The sequence below is a fragment of the Polistes dominula genome, unplaced genomic scaffold (genome assembly GCF_049000335.1).
Source record: "Polistes dominula isolate Pdom_NZ unplaced genomic scaffold, Pdom_raw_medaka contig_37, whole genome shotgun sequence".
In the NCBI taxonomy this organism is placed as follows: Eukaryota; Metazoa; Arthropoda; class Insecta; order Hymenoptera; family Vespidae; genus Polistes; species Polistes dominula.
In genome coordinates, this window is record NW_028301169.1 from 2814930 (window position 1) to 2835644 (window position 20715).

The following is a 20715-nucleotide window of genomic DNA, read 5'->3' on the forward strand; positions in this document are numbered from 1 at the left end:
ATATATTATTATTATTATTATTATTATTATTATTATTATTATTATTATTATTATTATTGAATTTATACAAATAATATCTTTGAAAAAAATCTTTTCCTGTTACTCTATTTTATCTAAAAAAAAAAAAATATATATATATAAAATGTATCCGATTAAAAAATAAATTCTAATAATTAATATTTAATTTAATTAATTTAATTAATTTATCAATTTTATCATTTTTATTCACAGAGATGATTATTAATTATTTATATATTTTTTGAAGTGAAATTTGTTAAAAGATGATAACGATAAAATTGAATGAATTGTATGAAACGATATGAAAAGAAAAAAAGCATAAAAATAAAGAGTGAAGTTTTATAGAACACTACAAAAATCTGTCTATATGAGTATACGTATATGTGTGTATGAGATACATGTGAGATACATACGGAAATACATTGATAATTGTTACAAGGTGCATTAATTTATAGAATAATAAGTGAGAACGTGACATACCTTGAAATTGTTCGATATATCAATTAAATACTTGTTTAATTAATAAAAAAAAACATGTGTATATGTGTGTATATATATTATAGTTAAAAAGCAGGTAGTATAAATTCGGGATACCTTCCTCTTCAAAATCCACAGTTAGACTGACACGTTGTCCCCTATGAATGTACTTTTATTGATTGCTGTTTATATGACTTTCCGTAAAAGGAAATTCTATTTATTAAGATATATTATTTTAGTTATACATATATAGCCTTCAAAAAATCATATAAACAATGTTTAATAAAAAAACGTTCATAAAAAATGATGTACCAGTGTAACGGTGCATTTTTAAGAAAAAATTACGTACAACTTACACTTTGTAATTTTAAACAACAATATACATTTGTTTTAATTAATTAACAATCTTTTAAGATATATTTTATATTCTAATATACTTTACTAATATTTTTATATTATTTATATTTTTAATAATTTAAACTATAATAAAAATAAAATAAATCACAAACTCTTCGTAATTTTAAACAACAATATACATTTGTTTCGTTTAAGTAACCATTAAAGTGCTATGGACGCATATACGCGTTTGTTAATATTAATATAAAATAATGTCATATGTTTATATTAATTAATTAAATTATATTCACAGAAAGAAAAACTTTAATTATTAAATATAATTTATTATTAGAATCTAATTAATAATAAATTATTCCGTTCCTACAAAACATTTTAGTTAAAAGTATTCAGCACTCAAAGGGATTTAAAAATGATTTAATATTTATTTATATATAATTAAAGTAAATAAATGAATTTATTTCGAAATTCATTTTATATAAAAATGTTGAAATCTTGTTTATATTTTCTGTCTATCGTGTTCGTTTCGAAAAGATTTGAATTTCGTGATCCGAAAATCATAGAGAGGGGTTTTTTTCGGTACAACGAGACTTCTTCAAAGAAAGACACATTTGTGGTATATTGTACCAGCAAAGGATTACATAATCTTCGACATTCCTGACCAACATACTACACTAACCGAGCACGCGTGTTTTCTGGCACGAAGAGCGATATGAGAGAAAGTCTATTATATATATATATATATATATATATATATATATATATATATATATATATATGTATATGTGGAGTAACATGCATTTGTTGTATTAACAGAAAAAAAAAGAAATTAAAATTAACATTTAAGGTTTAATTATTAATATTCTAACAATTTTATGATAATTGAAAATTTCTCTAATATCAAATATTTTCTAATATGCTGTTGTTTAACAGCATTTATTAAAAACATTTTACACGATACAAAAATTAACAACAACAGCAACAACAATAACAGACTGTTTTCAAATTACTCACCAAAAGATACGTCAGCACGAACCCCCGCCAGTCCATGGCTAAAATAAAAGAGAAAGTCTTATTAATAACTGGGTCGAACTTCCATGAATAGTAGTATGGTCGTCCGCGCAAACATTATCCATGCGTGGTGTTGTCACGCAAATGACTGAGATATTAAAAAATGAAAAAAAAAAAAAAGGAAGAAAATATATACTTTTTTTCTTCTTATACTTTATCCTTACATCATACTTTTATCATTACAACATCGGAAAAATAAAAGTAAGGAAAATTTATTAAAGTACAACAGAATAAACAAGAAAAAATGAGAATTTTGGTTTAACGTACCGTATTTAATTATTATATTTTATTGTTTATAAAAAAGAACACATTTTAAATAAGATGAAACGAAAAGAATGTAATTGTAAAAGATCGGAGAACAGCAGAACGCACGAGATTCCACGAGGGTTAAGGTCGTTTCTGATAGTAATGCCGGTAGTTACACATACACAAACACACGTATTATATACACATTGAAAGATTCGTTTTACGTATACATCCATTCCAACACGTTTTTAGAAGGGTTAGTAGAATTCTCCACACTATCGTAGGTTTCGTCGCGTGAGAAAGCAAACACACGAGTTAACTCCCATAAACGTGAGCCTAACGCAACGTTCACTTTTTATAAAAGAAGAATCGAGAGTGAGATAGTGGAAAAAGAGGAAAAAGAAATAGAAGTAGAAAAAGAAGAAGAAGAAGAAGAAGAAGAAGAAAATAAAAGAAAAATAAGAATATGAATAGGAATAAAAATTATTAGTAGGAGAAGATAAATAAAAAGAAAATTAAAATGAAGAAAAATAAAAACGGAGAACACGACCTCGACCGTAAACGAGAGGACCACCGTGATCGAAGTCGAGCGTCAGCCGCCATTTTGCACGCACTCAAGATCGAACGACCACGTTACGTTAAATCTTTTCATTTTCGTTTTCCCTTTCCTTTCCGATAATGTATTTTTGATACGTATATATAAAATATTATTTCTCGAGTTTGGTATCGATAATGGTGTCGGATCGACATCTCGCGAGATTCTGTTGCCTTTCCACCTTCTTCTATGTCTTCGTACCGCTAGGATGCTTCTATTACAGGGCTGTATCATGATTTGGTACTATCATGACCAGGGCTGTATCGAATAAATCTCTGATAAAGGTCTTTATCCTATTATATCTATTTATCTATTTATTCATCTAAATAAATTATTTTTATTTCTAATTTAATATAATTTATGATCATATTTCAATGTTATTTTTTGGGATTTTTTTTTTTTAATATGTGGGAGGGAAAATAAAGAAGAAAAGAATAGTAATCAAAAATGAATAAACCATGAGGGCAAGTTTGTTCACGGAAACAGATGTCACGCGGTTGGCTGATCGACCCTCTTTATATTCAAACGAAAGAAAGGAAACCGAAAATTTCAAGGTCTCCGAGAACACGTAAGCCTAGTTAAAATTAAACACGAGTAAAATCATTACAAGATACGATTTGTAAATTGAAATAAACGATTATTTTCCTAATATTGTATGGGAAATAGAACAACGTTGGAATATTGATTGCGAATCTTGCTTATTATTACAGTGTTCGGTATATCTAGCTATACCTATATATAAGTATAATCGGTACGTAGTGTAATCGGAGAAAATTATCTGGCGTTGAAATCACCACCAGTAAGAGACTTCAATGCCTCCTCCTTCCTCGATTTAATTCTCAAGTTCAGCGTATATCAACTCCCGCATATACACTTATGTTCTTTTGGAATCCACTTAATAAATTTGGAAAGCATTCATTAAAAATAATCATACTTTTATTGTAACGTTTACGTAGGTTAAACGCATCATTTAAAGTCCGATATTTTCTTTTAAGAGTAGGTAAGTACGTAATTTTGTTGGTTTTACTACTATTTTCTTCTTTTTTTTATTAACTTACGTAATCAATCCAGGATAACTACTTCTTCCGATATTACTTTCGCTTTTCACGAACGCGATCTCCTTCACGGATTTGTCTAACGCACGAGATTGATATACCTATATATGTATATACCTATTACATATATATGTAATACATACATATATATATATAGATTTAGCGTAGGACGATTGTCGATCCTTGGGTACTCGCATATTTGGTTAAAGCTCGCCCACGAACATGATAACGATGACGACAGTAACGACGAGGATGATGATGATAATGATGATAATGTCGAATCGATGATGATGATGATGATGACGACAAGCCTTGAGCTCGTTTTCCATTGAATAATCCATCGTCATTAAAGCGACTATTAGATACCATAATTGTCGCGTGCTTCCTACGCCACTGGTTATGATTAAACGGGAGAAAATGTATTCCCTATACGCAATTTCCCGTTTAACCATAATGTCCTACCTTCGAAATTGTTTTTATCATAAATACTATGCATTTTGATATGAGAAATGAAAAAAAATATTTAAAAAGTAAATGGAACTTATTTACATTAAAAGATATCTTCTGGTTTTTTTTGTTTGCTTTATATATTTTTTTATTATTTTATCTTTTTTGTATTGATCCTTTTCATTTGACTTTTGATATTAAATATACATATTTCAGATATATCGGCAACGCCCTTGAAAGTCTCACGAGAATGTAATAACCGTAGAATTTCTACACGCGCGCGAGCACGACATGGCGCCATCTTGATCTCTTTGCGGTTAAATCAGTCAATGTGATCTCGATATATGCAAATTTAAAATACAGCGATTTATATGAAATGAGGGTAAATAAAAATTCGAATTTTTAACGTGTATTAATTAATAATAAATTACACTTCGTGAGAATACGTATCGACTCAATCTGAGATCATTTTTATTCGTAGAACATAAATTTGCGATTTTAAACGACCATACCAAATAATTAAATTCAATCAAAAAGTAAAAAGAAAATTGTATATAATCATGCAAAAATACAATTGTTATTTTCTTGTTTATCTTACCTGCTGATCCGTTACCGCCAAGACTTCGAAGTAGAAGATACAAATCGATGAGGATTCCAGGATGTCCGGCACAATGTCGAACGTGACGAGGAGGGTTAAACTCCACACGAGAATAATCGAGTTCACTCGCGTCCCAACGATTAGATTAAAACTTGGAATTGAGGGAAAAATACGAAACGTACGAAAGAAACGAAACAAAACGAAGGAAAAATAATAAAATAAAATAAAATGGAACACATAAAAAAAGGGGTGGTACGAAAAATTCGTCTAAGGCTCGACTGATCGATCGATCGATCGATCGTCAATGACGCAAAGCGCGCGAAAAATACTGGGCTTTTGAAATTGGTCGTAGTCGACCTATCGAACTTTCGCTTCTCGTCCTCGACGACCTTAAGGTCCACCTCGCGTACGTCGACATCCCAATGATCCTGTTTTCTTCCTTTCTCGTTTCTTCTTCTTCTTCTTCTTTTCCTTATCCTTTTCTTATTTCTTTCTCTTTCTCTTTCTCTCTGTCTATTTTTTTCGATTGCCAATACGAAGACACCGGTTCTACGACTTCCACTTTTGGATTTCGTTCGTCACGTCATAGAATGTTGCCAATTTTGGAAATCATCCATCGTTACGTTTTCTACAAACGATATATTATCAACAATTGTTTAACATTCTGTTTTTTCTTTCGTATTCAAATAAAATATCTTCACACTGTTACCGCACTGAACTTAATTTATCGAGGTTTCGAATTAGCTTTCATGATTGGCCGATTTTAAAACTGTCAAATAACGCGGGATTTTAATCGTCGAAAAGATCGAGGACAGATCAAGAGACGATGTTAATTTCTCTTTTAAAAATAAAGAGACAGAGAAAGGGAAAGAAATATAGAACTTACGTTAGAATCTTGATTTTCTTTTTTCTCTCATATCGAAGTTTTTCTTCAAAACTGTTTATCTAAACAACCATCATCCTCGTAGTAATCGAGTAACTTTTTTACTTGTTTCTCTTCTTGATTTTTTGATTTTGTTATTGTTGTTGCGTTTTTTATCGGGTATACACTGCACATAAACTCCCGTGTTTAGTATTAGGAACGATTTTTAAAACGACAGTTGAACGGCAGTGATGGAGGAGAAAAAAAAGAAGAGAGAAGGTTAAAAAAGTCACGGAGAATAAAGTACCAAACCGTTCCGGTCGACGCGAACCTCCAGACTGAACTGATGTGAGTGAGCTCCTCTGGGGTACTTCGTGCTTCTCCGTGAATGTTCGCGAGAGGGAGGGAATAGACGACGAATGTGACTGGCCGTTGAGATAAGCTCGGAACCACGCATATATATATATATATATATAATCTCACTTACGTGTTTGAGTAAAAGATAAAGAAAGAGAGAGAGAGAGAAAAAAAGAAGGAAAGAGAGAACGAGAGAGAGAAATAGAAAAACGTAGCGCGCGGCCATTCGAATGTTGAAGCAAGACGCCTACCTTTTTCTCTAACACTCGTCTCGACGTCCACAAGCCGTGAGCGAAAGAACTAAAGAAACAAATAAACCGCGAAACCAAAGGAAAGCACGTTCTACCGTTCGCGTGTAAAGAAGAACGAGACGAGTAGAGTCCACGTTTACGTCATCGCTCGAATTGGCAACTCTATCCGTGATGGCCTTTGAAATGGACCTCTTACCTTCCGAAGATTCTCAACTCTATCCCATATATGATCCATCACTTTGTCACTTTCTAATTTTAAATCGTTTTTATATAAATCGAAAGTTAATTCGTTCTGTCAATTTTCTCGACAATTAGTATAATTATTATTGATACGTTAAATATAATACTAATGAACACGTTTATGTACATAATTCGAATATTCCAATATGATCGATTTATTAAACAAATTATGTACTATTTTGTTAAAAAAAAAAAAGTAATACATTTTTATTTTCTTTTTCCTTGTACCTAGCCAAATGTACGGATTTTAATTTTTATTTTAAATGAGAGATTACGTGTAGTTTTGTTTGTTTTTTGTATTTTTTTTTAAATGGAGCGTCCGAAAAATGGTTCAGAGGCGTCATCTGTTAGAAAACAAAGTAACTTCTAATTAATTGAACTCATATGCAGCCTGCACGTTGAAATTTTTTTTAATATTTCTTTTATTCTTTATAAAGTATTTTAGTATAAATACATATTATTTAAAAAGGTGTAAATAATCTTAAATGAAATAAAAACTGCCAACAATTCTATCTTAAAAAATACAAATAATGTTAAATAAAATGTAATAACGAGCTGTACAAAATTACATTCGAAAGGAATCCTAAAACGTGCAAATTTTGTATAATAATTTAAAATGGCATTATATCGTGTTAATATGAACGCAACATCAATGATTTATAATTGTTATAAGTTCTGTGTTAATGTAACAAAATTAGATTTATCAAAAATACAAACGACAGTAAAAAATGAACAATTTTCATTGAGATTCGTGTCTCCGTATTCAAGTAAGCAAATGAACATAACCTATATTTGATTCCACTGTTTTAATTACAATTGATGTCAGTTATAATTTTATATATCAATATAAAAATTTATTGATCATTTATAACTGACTGTCAAATATTATTTTCTATTTCATTATTTATATTTAATGTTTATCACATACTACAAACTTTATTTATTTAAGATTAATAATATCTAATGTATTATTTTTTCTAAAGCAGGGAGAAAAATAAATTTACAAAATTATATAAACAAGAGAAAACACGAAGCGTCTAGAAGTATAATAGTTCAAGTAGCAACATTTAAATCATGCAAGGAACTTTTACTTTTCTGCTCTAATTTTGGTCCTATAGAGAAAGCGTATTTTTATACATTACCAAAACAACATGTAGGTTAGATATTAGATTAATATTTTATTTTAAGTTTGTCTTTCTTTCTATTTAAAATTCGTATTTAATTATCTTTTTCGATATATTAATGTTAAATGACATTGCATAAACTTTAAATAATTTCAAATTACGATAATAGTGTTAAAGAAATACATTAAATTATTCTAACTAATAACGAAAAATAAATGAATTTCAGCAATTCGTCCTAATTGAATTTAGAAATAAAAACTCTCTTGATAATATCTACGCTAATACAGCATTCATGGATGAAAGTAATTATGTTCCCTGTAGAACAAACGTATTATGGTTTCGTAAAACAAAACAAGAGAAGACAAACCAAAAATATTACTTTGGATTACCAAAAATAAATGTCTGTAGTCCTTTAATAGTACAAGAGAATAGTATTAAAGATGCACTTATATCTTCATTATCGGTAAAATCTTGTGTATTTTTATTTCAACGATGTTTGACATATTTTCAACATTTATTCTAACGCATATTTAGTTTTTATAGATATCCAATCAAATGACAAATTTATATCAAAAATACAAATTAGATGAATTAGAGATAAGGTTAAAATTTCAAACTATTGTTCAATTAGAAAAATGTTTCCAAGGTTTCTTTCCAAACATAACTATACATCCATTTGGTTCTTTTGTAAATGGTTATGGAAAGAAACTATCTGATCTTGACTTGATTCTTTTTACAGATGTTTGTAAAAAGGTAAGCATACGATGATAATAACAAAATTATTTATATCTATTTAAATAAATATAAAATATAAATTATCTTATTATAGGACAGTACATCAAACAGATTGGTATATCATGGGAAATCAACTAATATTGATGAAAAGCAACATACCCATGCATTTATGGGAGTATTAGCAGATTCTATGAAATATATTATACCTGGTATATTTAACGTACGAAAAATTTTTAATGCTAGGGTTCCTATTATTAAATTCCAAAATTTTTTTACTCACACGGAATGTGATTTGAGTTTGAGTAATACGTAAGTTTCAAATGTATTACTTTATTTGAAAAACAATTTTTTAATCTTGACTTTTGTTTCATAGAATTGCCACATACATGTCGGAGCTATTATTTTTATATGGTGAAGAAGATGAACGAGTGAGACCACTCGTATTTACAATTCGAAAATGGGCAGAAGATAATAAATTGACCTCTATTCATCCAGGGAAAACAATTACAAATTTTTCATTGACTCTATTAGTAATATTTTATTTACAACAAGTTGATATATTACCTGGCATAAATTCTATAACAACTTTTTCAGGTAAAGTTTATTATAAAAAAGAGTTTGGTATGATACTTAACTAAATCAGATCACTTAAATATATCTCCATTGTTGAACAAATTCTTTCTAATGTTACATTTCCTTTATGTAATAGTGCAACATTTTTTTTCTTCAAATTTTTTAATACAATTCATACAAAAGACAATATTTAAGTGATCCCATTTAGCCGAGACACTCTGTATATATTTATATTTATATATAATAATATTCTGTTATTTATTTTTTTACAGAAATATCAAATAATAATAAAAATAATGTCCGCGGTATATATACGAATTATTCGCCAAATTTGTCGAAATCACATGTAAATAATGATGCACATTTAAGTGCTCTTTTAATAGATCTCTTTAAATTTTATGCTACATTTGACTTTGGTTCTCAAAAAATTTGTTTGCGAACAGCTACTGCAATAAAATCAATGCACAATGCAGCATTGTATATATGTAATCCATTTGAAACAGAATTAAATGTTAGTAAAAATGTTAGTTTTAATGAAATACAACGCATGAAGGCATTAATGACAGTAGCAATTTCCAACCTTCAAAATACTAAACCTATAAAGACTAGAAAATGGGGTATTTTATCGATACTAAACTTCCCCGAATCACACAATGTAAGTATCAATGTATTAAAAATATTTGATAAAGAGACAAACACGGAAAATACTCAAGATGATAAAACGATAACAAATGTTCAAGAAAATGATGTTAGTGATACATTAAATGTAGAAACTAATGATGAAATTGTTACCAATAAAAATCTTATGTAACAGAAATAAACCAAATGTAAATATTAATAATATTATCTTATCAAGAAATTTGTAAGATATTATTGTAATAAACAATCATATTTCCTTTTTAATTTAATATGTATATATATAGAAATTATATAAAAAGAAAAACGATAAAAACATTTAAAGCATAAGAAAATAAAATTAGCACAAATTATATTCACGAAAACACTAACGTGTATAATACACAAAATATGTGTTTTAATCGTACAAATGTGTTAAACACAGAATTATGAAATTTTCTAAATAATTTATAATATTATATATGTGTGTGTAAAACAAAGCTAGATAAAAAGAACTACAGAATGAAAAGGTTCTATGTAAATAAATGGATATACGTACCTCAAAAACGAGGGAAAGAAATTGCAAAGAGAGATTTGAAACGAATTTGAATCAATGCAGAAACAACATATTCCTTAATTTGTATATTTTTACTTTATCAGCATTTCTGCATTACTTTTTTTCTTGTCATACATACTTATCGTTTACATCTGGCTATAATTAAAACGTCCTTAAAGCCCCTCTCACACGAAAAACCATAACTTCGTATTCCTCGAATTATTAATTTAATCATAATAATATACTTCCGGGCGACAATTTCTTCCATGATTTTTATTATTGCGATCGGTTTCGCGATCGTTAATGCATGTACGTGTATGTATATATATATATATTTATTTTTTTCCTTGTAAGTATGCGTGAGTATTATTTTTTTATATGACGACGAATAAATATATCATCGTTAAGAATCCTCATATCGCACGACTCACCTCGATCAAGAGGATGAACAATGAACATGAATTCCGGTATAATAATCAACGATTATCGATTACGAGTACGCTTATCGGATTAGGCTATTCTTTCGTATGATGAGTACTCTCAATTAAATTCGTAATGTACTTGTGGCTGGCAGTGTTGTTTACTAACTAACTTGTTTTACCCGACCAACCGAACTGTGCGACGCGCACTTTTTATATTTCATATTTATAATTTCTATTCGACTGATATAATCGACACATGCACCGTTATTAAACGTTTTTTTTTTTTTACTTCTTCTTCTTCTTCTTCTTTTTGGTTTTTTTTTTTTTTTTTTTTTTTTTTATAATCAACCCTTAAACTGCTATCAAATTTTATATGGCAGCTTTTCTATAAGTGTTTAACAATGTTATTATTAATATGGATAAAATATCAATGGGTGTGATGTTGTCGATACTTCAGCTCGTTCTACTTCTCCTTTTTCTTCTTCTTTTTATTTCTTTCTTTTCATCATCATCAATCAAATGAAATTTTTCTTTAATATTGGAGGGATAGGAAAATGTTAACTTCTCAAGCTCGATGGCGCGCACAGTTTCTTCGTAAACGTATCCTCTACAATAATACTAATCAACATTCTAAATGCAACAACTTCCACTGAGAGGATAAAAGTTAATAATAATAAATGACTCAATGTTATTCATCTTACATCTAAGTCGGTTATTATAAAAGTGGTCTAAGTTTATACTTGAAATATTAAATATTAAAAGTAATCCATAAAATCTTTTAATTACATGAAATTTTTCTTTGTCATTATCCAAACATCATTTGTAAATAATTCAAATTCAAATGGAAAAATATTTAAAAGTAATAAATATGACTTATTATTAGACTATTTTTATAAACACTAAATCTTATCTATTTTATTTTAAATAAATATATCAACCCTTTCACCATTCTAAACTTTCTCTCTCTCTTTCTTTATATTTAACGTAATTGATACTTCGAGTTATATAAAACATTTTTAATCATATTCCAATTATAAATCATCATCGTCTTACAGAAATATCTTTTAACATTCGATTTGAAATCGTATTATTTTGGGACATATTTATTTTTTATCAAAATGATGAAAGAGTTGAATTAAACAATTAAAAGATAAATACTGATTTGTTGTTGAAACAATTTCATTTTTAATAAATACCTCTCAGTGACGTTTCGAGCAAAAAAAGTTCTCTCGATTCAACTTTATCTCTTACGTTTACGCGAATTCGACAGGATTAAAACATTTTCTACTTTTTTTATGTAGTACATGTCTCCATATATTCCGTCTTTGGTGTACACCTGTATCTATGTATTGTGTGTGTGTGTGTGAATGTATGTTGTGATACGTGTGCATGTTTTTTCTTATGTATTGTATCTTGCATATATTGTGTGTGTTTGTAAATACGTGTGTGATGCGTATATATATATATTTATCGAGACTTTTTCAAAATCCTTCGAAAAAATTCACGAAACGTTATTCTTTGTGTTTACTTTTTCTTTTCTTCTTCTTAACAATACGTCTCGCGATTAACAACAAGTATATAATCACCAAAAAGATTACAGTCCTTCGGACAATACCATTCTAAATGTTTCTCTATAGGCTTTCATTTATAATTCTTCATCGGCACACTTTGAATTGATTTGAGAATCGTCATCGGAATATATTACGTTGAAAACCTCTTTCTTGAAATGTCTAAAAATCAAGAAATTGATTTAAGTACAAAAACAAATGAGCAAATTTGGAAAAAAAAATAAAAAGAGAGAGAGAGAGAGAGAAAAAAAGAAAAGAAAAAATGGGAGTATTCATTTCGATAATTGGGTTTAATTATTTTGTTTTTTTTTCTTCTTCGTAATAGGAAGAGTGTTGTTTTCGATAATTCGACTCCCTATAATCCCTTAATTCGTCTTGCTCTTACGATGATGACGATGATGATGAATAAGATGTTGACGTAAATGCGATCTGGTCTCTTGTACTGCTGCAACCAAGGTTCGTACAGCTTCCTCGTGACCCTCGAAGCTGTCTGCTCTCTTAAGTTGTCCCAGGGAGGAGGATGCACCTTCACTGGGTCCGCTTCTTTTGCTCTTTGGTCGAGGGAAGGTTTCCCAGGAACGCTGCTTCTGCACCAGAGATGACGTCGTAGGTGATCCGATCAAAACAACGAATGTTTTCCTGGGATCCTGTGAGGATTGACCTACCGTCCCGTCAACGATGCTCGATCTTCTGCTACCAGAACCGGTTGTACTTAGGCTGTCACAGCTGGCACGTCTGCGTCTTCGAACGTCACTAGGAGCCTTATCATCAGCATAGAAGACATCCTCGGAGTCGCTAGCCGGATACACCTTTGTACTTTTTCCACTGAATAGTTTTTGGTCGTCCGGTGGTATAGGATGTACTTGCGCTTGGACTCGTTTTTTGGCCTCGCCCATGCTAGAAGCTTCGGAAATTCGTTGATATTCCCCCTCATCACCACCTTTTGACGATGACGATAGAAAGCTTTGAAATTCTATATGAAATCTTTACAACTTTCTAACTTAAAATCTTATGTCTTTACCTGCTTGGTGAGATTGCGCTTGTTGATGTTGTTGTTGTTGTTGTTGCTGCTGCTGTTGACCGTCCGTACATCTTTCTGGTTGGTCGAGTGCCTCAGCTGATGTATCACCGGTTGTACCTTTCAAGGAACGATACAACGATCGAACCTTGCTACCCGAAGAATGTCCTGGTGGTGTTTTAGGTTTCGTACCATCGGGTGACTTTCTGGAACGTCGGCTTTGACTACGGTCCCGACTACCGTCATCTCTTCCTGGTGATTTCTTACGATCCTCTTTTGTTCTAGCTTTATCAAGAAGCTCTCTCAGTACTCCTCTTTTTTGTTCGGAAGATTTAGTGGTACCGTATAGGAGTATGTTGCCACTAGAATCTAATACAGCACCAACACCCGATGGTGTCCGACAACGTGTCGGCATTTCTTTAGTTTCTAGAGAATCAAAAAGTATTATCGTATAAAAAGAAATTGTCGAAAAGTTAAGTCGAGTCGTCGAGAATTATTTGTATACCCTTCATGTAAAGAGCGTTGTCAACACTGGTCATAGTACCTCGTGGATGACGATGATCCTTAGTTGGTGCTTGAGTTTGTGGTTGAGGTGGTTCCTGCATCTGCAAGCGTGCTATATGATCTAATAAAGCTTGCAGGTGTTGACTACTGGATGCATCCGAAGCTGCCATGCTCGCTTCACCTGCAGTAACTCCTGTAGAAAACGATTTCACAAACGGTTCCAATTGTTGAGTAAGACTTTGTAATTGCTTCACTTCACTCCTTAAAGATAGAATATCATCCATCTACAGAAAATAAATTCATTGTTTAGAAAATAAAAGAATTATCAGAATAACATTTGAAATATGAATTTTCGAAATATACACCTGAGAATGGAAGATTTCTTTCTCTATATGAATTCTGCACAATTGTTCTTCCCACAAAGCATCAAACACGTTCCTCAATCGTTCCAATTCTAACTGATGATGTTCTAATTGTTGTTCTAACACACGACAATCTCTCGCCACATGCTCGTAACGCGTACCCACAGGCGGTGTATTAGCTCTTCTAAGTAGTGCGACGTCTCGATGGAGTTCTCCTAAACGTTCCTTCACTGTCATCAGTTGTTGACTTAGTTCTTTCAATTGGGTATCGAAGGTGCGACAATGGTTGGAAAATGGCCCACCGTCATTTCCGTTCTTCGGCTGGATTCTCTGAGCAGGCTTGCTGCTCTGTTAGAAAAATGTATTCCTGATATAATGATAAAGCTTACTAAGATTTACCACAATACAGTTACAGTAATCGTGTTGACTGACTACGATATCCGACTACCGTTCTCTATTACCGAATAAAACACACTGAGAGCCTGGTGTAGCCAACGCGCTACAAAAAGTTTCTTTCTAATTTATCTACAAGCTACCACGACATTTTCAAAACAAACATCATAGTAAATCCTGTAAACAAAAGTACTTACACAGAATTGTGTGCGAGAAATGCAGTGAAAAACAAACTTGTAATGTAAAATTAAAAATAGGTATCGATGCATAATGAAGTGTTTATGAGTACCTGTATAACCTGCGGTTCCTGCTGGCCCATCGTGTGAGTCTGATCGTACAATGATTCTTTTGGTGTTTGTACCTGACCAATAAAAGGCTGTAACGTACGAGCAAAGTCGCTTTTATAGTTTGTCTTCAAATGGGCAGCAAGTAGAGGGGGTCTCGTAGGGTGTCCAAGTTGAGCTACACGACTCAATCTTTCGAGCATAGGATGTGCGAGTTCAAGAAATTGATATTTTGTCGCACCACTTGTAAAAGCTGTACACAGCATTAAATGCATTTGTAATATTGGAACTGCACTACCCAAGGATAGTAATCGAGTCCGAACCATTCTTTCCTTAGTTTCAAATTGACGTTGAAGTTCCGTTAAAGCGGAAGAATGAGTTTTATTAATTGCTTCTTGCATTCCTTGACAAAATGAATTTAATGCGCGTTTTTCTGATTCTAGGCTATGACGTAACTCATCCAACTGTGATTTTAATGCCAAAACTCCATCTCTTACGCCTGCTTGTAATTCGCAAATTGAATTTGCTGCTCTTTCCATTTTTTTTGAAGCCTGTTGCCAAGCGCTTTCGATGTCCACACAATGTATTCGAGCATCTGCTGGTGTATCACGAAAACATGTTGCACAAAGCATACATTTAGCGCTTTGACAATACATGATGTATTGCTCCCCATGAGAAGGACAACGACGTTGAGTATCCTTTGCACATTTGCTCATATGCACCACTTCGTGAGTGGAGAACATTTTTGCACGGTGTGTATGTTCTCTGCAATGAGTACATAGAGCTTGCCCTATAAATTAATAAATCTGTATTGAGTGACGCATAGACTATAATATATTTTTGCTGGTATATAAAAAGTAACATTAAATAATAGTAAAATATTTTATAAGAAAATACCACATGTTGTGCAGAAGAACATAGTAGATTTGTCTCGTTTATCACAATTGGCACATGGTGGATTTTCAGAATTGGCTAATTCTACTAGTTGACGTATTAACTGATCCAGTGGTGGTAATTGTGCTCCCTCTTTAAGTTGTGTTTGTTGCCTGTAAATATAAAACTATTAATATTTGATAATAATAATGAAATATAGAATAGAAGAGAACAATCAATAGGTAGAATTTGTGCGAACTGGAAAAATATTATTTGAAGTATATAATTTTTCAAAAATCTCAAAATATAACAATTCTATAAACAAATAATAATACATGCATAATTAGCTTCAATTTTCATAATCATATCTTTCAAGTTGAATTAAACACAAACTCTTCAATATCATTGATGAACTTTAACTGGATAAGGGATTAAAAGCAGATCAAAGAATTGTAAAAGAAAATGAATACACACATACATCATGAAATAAATCACAGATATGCAGATAATAAAGAATGCCATTGTGATATTATGAATGGCTACATGCAATTAGATAGTGAGACAATGAGGGTAGCAGACAATGAATTCCACACACTTCTCTCTAGTTTGATTGAGATGCAGCACCAAACGCATTGATTGAGTATCGATCAACACTGTATTTACTCTGCTCTACACAATACGTGAATGTAAGTAAACATCTCATGGGCGTGCTACAATCAGATAATACCTAAACAAATACTGCAAAAGAAGTATTTAAATATTTGTTGTAGAAGAATATTAAGAATATTCAATGAAATAATTTGAACATGCAGAAGCAACATTAAATATAAATCAATGCAAAAAAAAGAAAAAGATAATGCTCATGTTTTAAAAGTGCGATATATACCTAAATAGAAAAATCTTCAAAGTATATAATGAACAATTAAGATATTATTGCTACATAAAAGGTCAAAAGAGAAAGCTCGGTGATTTCTTTGAATAAACAAAATATAATAAATATAGGGAGTACTTTGGATTACTTTACTTGCAACGTACACAGCGATTTTAAAGTCAGCAGGCCAGCACGAAGCATGCAGAAACTGCTTGTTCGGGATGAGCGTAGATCCCACGAATATCCTAAGGGTAGGGCCATGCAATAACAGACGTTGTTAACTACCCGCAGCTGGGACAGGTGACTTTTCCGTCGAGGTGAGGGCCACGTATACAGCGGGCGCAGAATGTATGAAAGCAGGAGAGTAGACAAGGCTCATTGTAGTAGTCATGACAGACACCACAAATGAGCGGATTCTTGGGACCACCGGGATCGACTCCAGACATGGCATTGTTCTCGCCGACCCCGTCGACAGCCACCGACCCCGAACTCGTCATCCTCTGCGAACCGACGGTCACCTGAAAGAAGACAAATTCTCAACTTTTGAGAAGTCGGAATATACGTTCTAGTTTTTACCCTCGAAGATTTGTTTCCTTGTTCTTCTAAAGAATCTTTTATCTTATAAATACGTTAAATTAATAAAAATGTTTACCTCCAAGACCGTTGGTCCGCCCGCCGCAGAGAATCGCGATGGGATGGTTTATCGGCTCGTCATTCTGACGTAGTACGGTGCCAACCCCGTTTGCGCCTGACGATCGGCCCTGACGTCATTGGAGCGCCCACCAATCTCTCCCTCTACCCGCATAGGAGGCGCACGCATACAACGCCTGAAGGGCCATTGGCGCCGACTATGCACCACCCCAAGGATGCCTCTCAGCGACCGGTCAACGTTCTTCCTACAACACCTTCCATATCTCGTCCTTTCTCTAATTAATTTCTAGATGATTCCATTTATTTCTTACATTCTAACATCGATTAGATTAGATTCAAACTCTAGTTATTGATCGATCCTATTTTCTTCCTCCTCTTTCCAATTTTCAATTGTTCCTAATCCTTTCTTCGAGCATCTTCGTAAACAAAAAGCAAATCGTTTTTCACTACAATAAGAAACAATTATTAGACTAAATAAATACAACTTTATTCTTTAATATAATTGCATTTTGATTACAAGAAATGAGAGTAAAAAAGAAATAATTTGAAAGAGCCGCGCCTATGCGAAGGACAAGATTGTGTACGTGCAGAGAGAAGCTCGTTCACGCAGGGAAATCGTGTGAGTGCGCAGGAGGAGACAGCAACCCCTTGCCGTTTCCTCTGAGCTCTTTCCGCACCCCTGCAGACACACGACTCTATATGCGACTTACGTATATGTATATATTAGTGTGCGCGAATCTACCTGGATAAAAGTAGTAGTAACGTAGCGAGACGAGTCTTTGCTGTTTGGTGAAAGCATCCAGCGTGCATGACGCATATGAAAAAAAGAAATAGATCATGTGAATATACATAGACAGTATATATATATATATAAGTATATAAGAACATATACAAATATATAAGCAAACATATATATCTATATGAATTCGGATATTCTTTTGTGTTTCTCAGCTCTTTATGTCTGACGTTTTGTTGTTTCGTACAGTAGCAAGTATCCGAAAAAAATTCGTAATAAAAGCTTAGTATTAAAAAAGAAATGATAAAATAATTGAAGAGAGACATATAAATATCATCTTGTTATTCGTTACGAACTTTCCAAACAATACTTATACATATGTATATGTATATATATAGTAAGACTAAAATGTTATACCAGGTTTGTCTTGCTCTCGATTTGCTCGACCCTTATAGTCTTGCCCTTTTAACCTATAAAAGGAGGTCCTTAAGGGCGCCGCCTACTTGTGGATGCGCCACGCGCATTTAATGCGGTTATGCTAATTTTTCCTTTCGCCGCGTTAACTATTTTTCGTTAATATTTAATTACTCGTTGAAATATTCCTATTGAAAAATGAATTTCATCATTATTGACATTCGCATTCGTGATTAATAATAGCATTTGGAGTGGCTGAAAAATAATGAAGAGATATTAAAACGGAAATTTTGAATGAAACATAAATAATAAAAAATTAATATATTCATGTTGATTTTTGCATTTGTAATAATTCATAACGTTTATGAGTGAATGGAAAATAATAAAGAGATATTATAATAGAACGTCTGGATCTAATGCAGATAATACAAGTATGGTCTCTTTAAAAATACTTTAAATGAAGCGCGTGATAAATGCTTTACGTCGAGACCTCAAACGTACTGTAATATTATACTATACGTACCATCTGTGTTTATTGCAACTGATGGGATATCTTTAAAAGACTCTAGCAAGATTTTAAATTACATCGTTGCTCGCGCCGTGGAAATCCCAGAAGTATTACCAGAGACGCATACATTTCATACATATATGGATACATATATGTGTGTCTCGCGATCCGTTATTACTCCGATAAAGAACAGCCTCTCTAGATAGATTTTACACATTTCTGTTGCAGATATTAAGCCGTCAAGTATACATATACACACACACACACACACACACACACACACAATATATATATATATATATATATATATATATATATACCAGTAAAAGAAACAGAAAGTAAAATAAAATCGTACATGCGGATCAATATCGTTTCCTTGAAAAATTCACGCCCTCTTTTTATCTTTGACATTATCGTTTCCGGTACCATGGCGTAAAATGTAGAAAAGGTTGAAAATAAACAACCTTACGATAACTCTCACCAAGTATTATATAAATAAATCGGGTTTTCTTATGGGTACATACGGAACCAAAATATTATACGGCCCTGAGTAAATTGCTGACCCTCCAACGGGTCAGTGGGCGCCAATTCTACGACCCTCCTCCTTCTCCTCCTCCTCCTCTTCTTCTCCTTTCCTGGCAACCGCAATATGCTTTTGCTCGAACTATACACCTGCCTCTTAAACGTACGAAAAATCTAATAACTAATGGGATCTATATATGTCAAAAAAAGAGTAATCTCTAAATTTCATTGATTTCAATCCCAAAGTGTTTGTTTTACAAATGCGTTTATATAATCCTTACTTATCTAAAAATGAAATCTAATTTAGTTATTTATATACATAAATTAATAAAATATTTCAAAGTAAAATAAAATGATTTGGAATAAAATATTTATCTTACAATCCCTTCTGCCATACTTCTTCTTATTTTTCTTCTTCGTTTTCTTTTACTTAATCTTCCTTCATACTTTTTCTATCCAAATACGAAAATGTGCTTATGTAATCCAAAATACGCGAACATGCTAGCGATGAAGCAGCAAATACCAAATGACAGATGTTGATCTTTCGAATAACCATTATCAGAGAGAAATCTGGTGCAGCTGGAGAACGTTTCTCTCTCTCCCTATTTCTGATACCGTGCCAAACGCTCGAACCTTCCACCGAATAATTACGAAAGGAATTCTATTTCATCTTTTTTTCTTTCTCCCTTGTTTCCTAGAAAAACGTTCAAAGGAGATCGTTAGCGGGAAGAAGCTTTTATTATTATTATTATTATTATTATTATTATTATTATTTTTTAAGTATTTTCTTCCTCCTCTTAGAGAGAAAAAAATTGAATCAATTACCCAACATTTTCAATGTTCAGATAAGTGAAAATATTTAAATCAATGTGACATTTGTAAGATATCTTCTTTCCACCCCTCTGTAAAACGAAAACAATATAAATAAATAAGTGAATAAAAGGAATATACAAATTATATTATAATCTTATTTTCTTTTTATGCATTCAATAAATTCCAATAGTTTCAAATGGAACTCTGCATCAAGTACTGAATAAAAATAAACATAAAAAAAAATAAAATAAAATAAATTAGTTTACAGAAAAATAATATCTTATTGGTACCATTTTTAGACCATTCGATAAATTCCAATGATATAATAAAATATAACTACGCCGAGTGATGAATAAAATGAAATAAAAAGAAAAAAAATACAAATAGGAAATAGAAAAATTCTACGTTGGCCGCCATTTTCTATGCATTCAATACGACTGTAGAGTCAAATGCATCTGTATATACGTAAAGTAGTTGCATTTCGTAAGTTTATAGAAAGCATCATTAACGAGGAAGCAAAATTACGGTTTTGAGTTCGTCGTACGGAAGTTGCAGTATATTTTCTATTTATAGGCTGCACCTCCCTTTTATTTTTCTTTCTC

General features: G+C 31.8%; 3 protein-coding genes across 19 annotated transcripts in view; 1 reads left to right on the forward strand and 2 right to left on the reverse strand.

Moving 5' to 3' along the window:
* The window catches only part of pio (zona pellucida domain-containing protein piopio), an 86903-nt gene extending 80813 nt beyond the window's left edge, over positions 1-6090 (reverse strand). The window contains exons 1-3 of one of the 3 annotated variants that reach the window (XM_015327569.2): positions 5748-6090; positions 4862-5489; positions 1864-1901 (exon numbers count right to left, since the gene is read on the reverse strand). In XM_015327569.2, the coding sequence (XP_015183055.1) occupies positions 1864-1899 (36 nt within the window). In that variant the 5' untranslated portion in view covers positions 1900-1901; positions 4862-5489; positions 5748-6090. Of the gene's footprint in view, positions 1-1863; positions 1902-2187; positions 2901-4861 lie in introns of those variants that run through there. The other 2 variants (XM_089179074.1, XM_089179075.1) reach the window with 2 other exon arrangements.
* Positions 6091-6941: 851 nt separating this feature from the next.
* On the forward strand, positions 6942-10940 carry MTPAP (mitochondrial poly(A) polymerase). 2 transcript variants are annotated; one of them, XM_015327585.2, is made up of 7 exons: positions 6942-7338; positions 7558-7724; positions 7922-8158; positions 8239-8448; positions 8525-8739; positions 8804-9024; positions 9276-10940. In XM_015327585.2, exons 1-7 carry the CDS (start codon positions 7188-7190, stop codon positions 9812-9814), a joined length of 1740 nt encoding a protein of 579 aa, XP_015183071.1. In that variant the 5' UTR covers positions 6942-7187; the 3' UTR covers positions 9815-10940. The 2 variants fall into 2 exon arrangements, with proteins under 2 accessions (XP_015183071.1, XP_015183070.1); XM_015327584.2 differs by having other exon boundaries at positions 6943-7338; positions 7555-7724.
* LOC107069889 (RING finger protein 207) lies at positions 10246-20191 on the reverse strand. Of its 14 annotated transcripts, none has more exons than XM_015327581.2 (14): positions 20126-20190; positions 19134-19994; positions 18794-18997; positions 18274-18525; positions 17122-17902; positions 16755-16987; positions 15623-15771; positions 14731-15515; positions 14052-14396; positions 13688-13970; positions 13186-13608; positions 12830-13104; positions 12550-12745; positions 10246-12326 (listed from the first exon to the last, which is right to left on the reverse strand). In XM_015327581.2, exons 6-14 carry the CDS (start codon positions 16964-16966, stop codon positions 12298-12300), a joined length of 2697 nt encoding a protein of 898 aa, XP_015183067.1. In that variant the 5' UTR covers positions 16967-16987; positions 17122-17902; positions 18274-18525; positions 18794-18997; positions 19134-19994; positions 20126-20190; the 3' UTR covers positions 10246-12297. The 14 variants fall into 14 exon arrangements, with proteins under 14 accessions (XP_015183067.1, XP_015183066.1, XP_089035216.1 ...); XM_015327580.2 differs by having other exon boundaries at positions 12550-12748; XM_089179090.1 differs by having other exon boundaries at positions 12550-13104; positions 17122-17566; positions 17863-17902; positions 20126-20188.
* Between the last annotated feature and the right edge of the window lie 524 nt (positions 20192-20715).

Bases quoted from the DNA above. Each gene is read 5' to 3' on its own strand.
- MTPAP (XM_015327584.2), top strand. From the start codon at position 7,188: ATGGCATTATATCGTGTTAATATGAACGCAACATCAATGATTTATAAT. The intron at 8,449-8,524 runs GTAAGCATACGA...ATCTTATTATAG, and splicing joins TTACAGATGTTTGTAAAAAG to GACAGTACATCAAACAGATT. The intron at 8,740-8,803 runs GTAAGTTTCAAA...TTTGTTTCATAG, and splicing joins GATTTGAGTTTGAGTAATAC to AATTGCCACATACATGTCGG.
- LOC107069889 (XM_089179088.1), bottom strand. From the start codon at position 16,966: ATGACGAGTTCGGGGTCGGTGGCTGTCGACGGGGTCGGCGAGAACAAT. The intron at 13,609-13,687 runs GTATACAAATAA...TTGATTCTCTAG, and splicing joins CAACGCTCTTTACATGAAGG to AAACTAAAGAAATGCCGACA. The intron at 12,327-12,549 runs GTAAGAGCAAGA...CTTGATTTTTAG, and splicing joins TCATCATCATCGTCATCATC to ACATTTCAAGAAAGAGGTTT.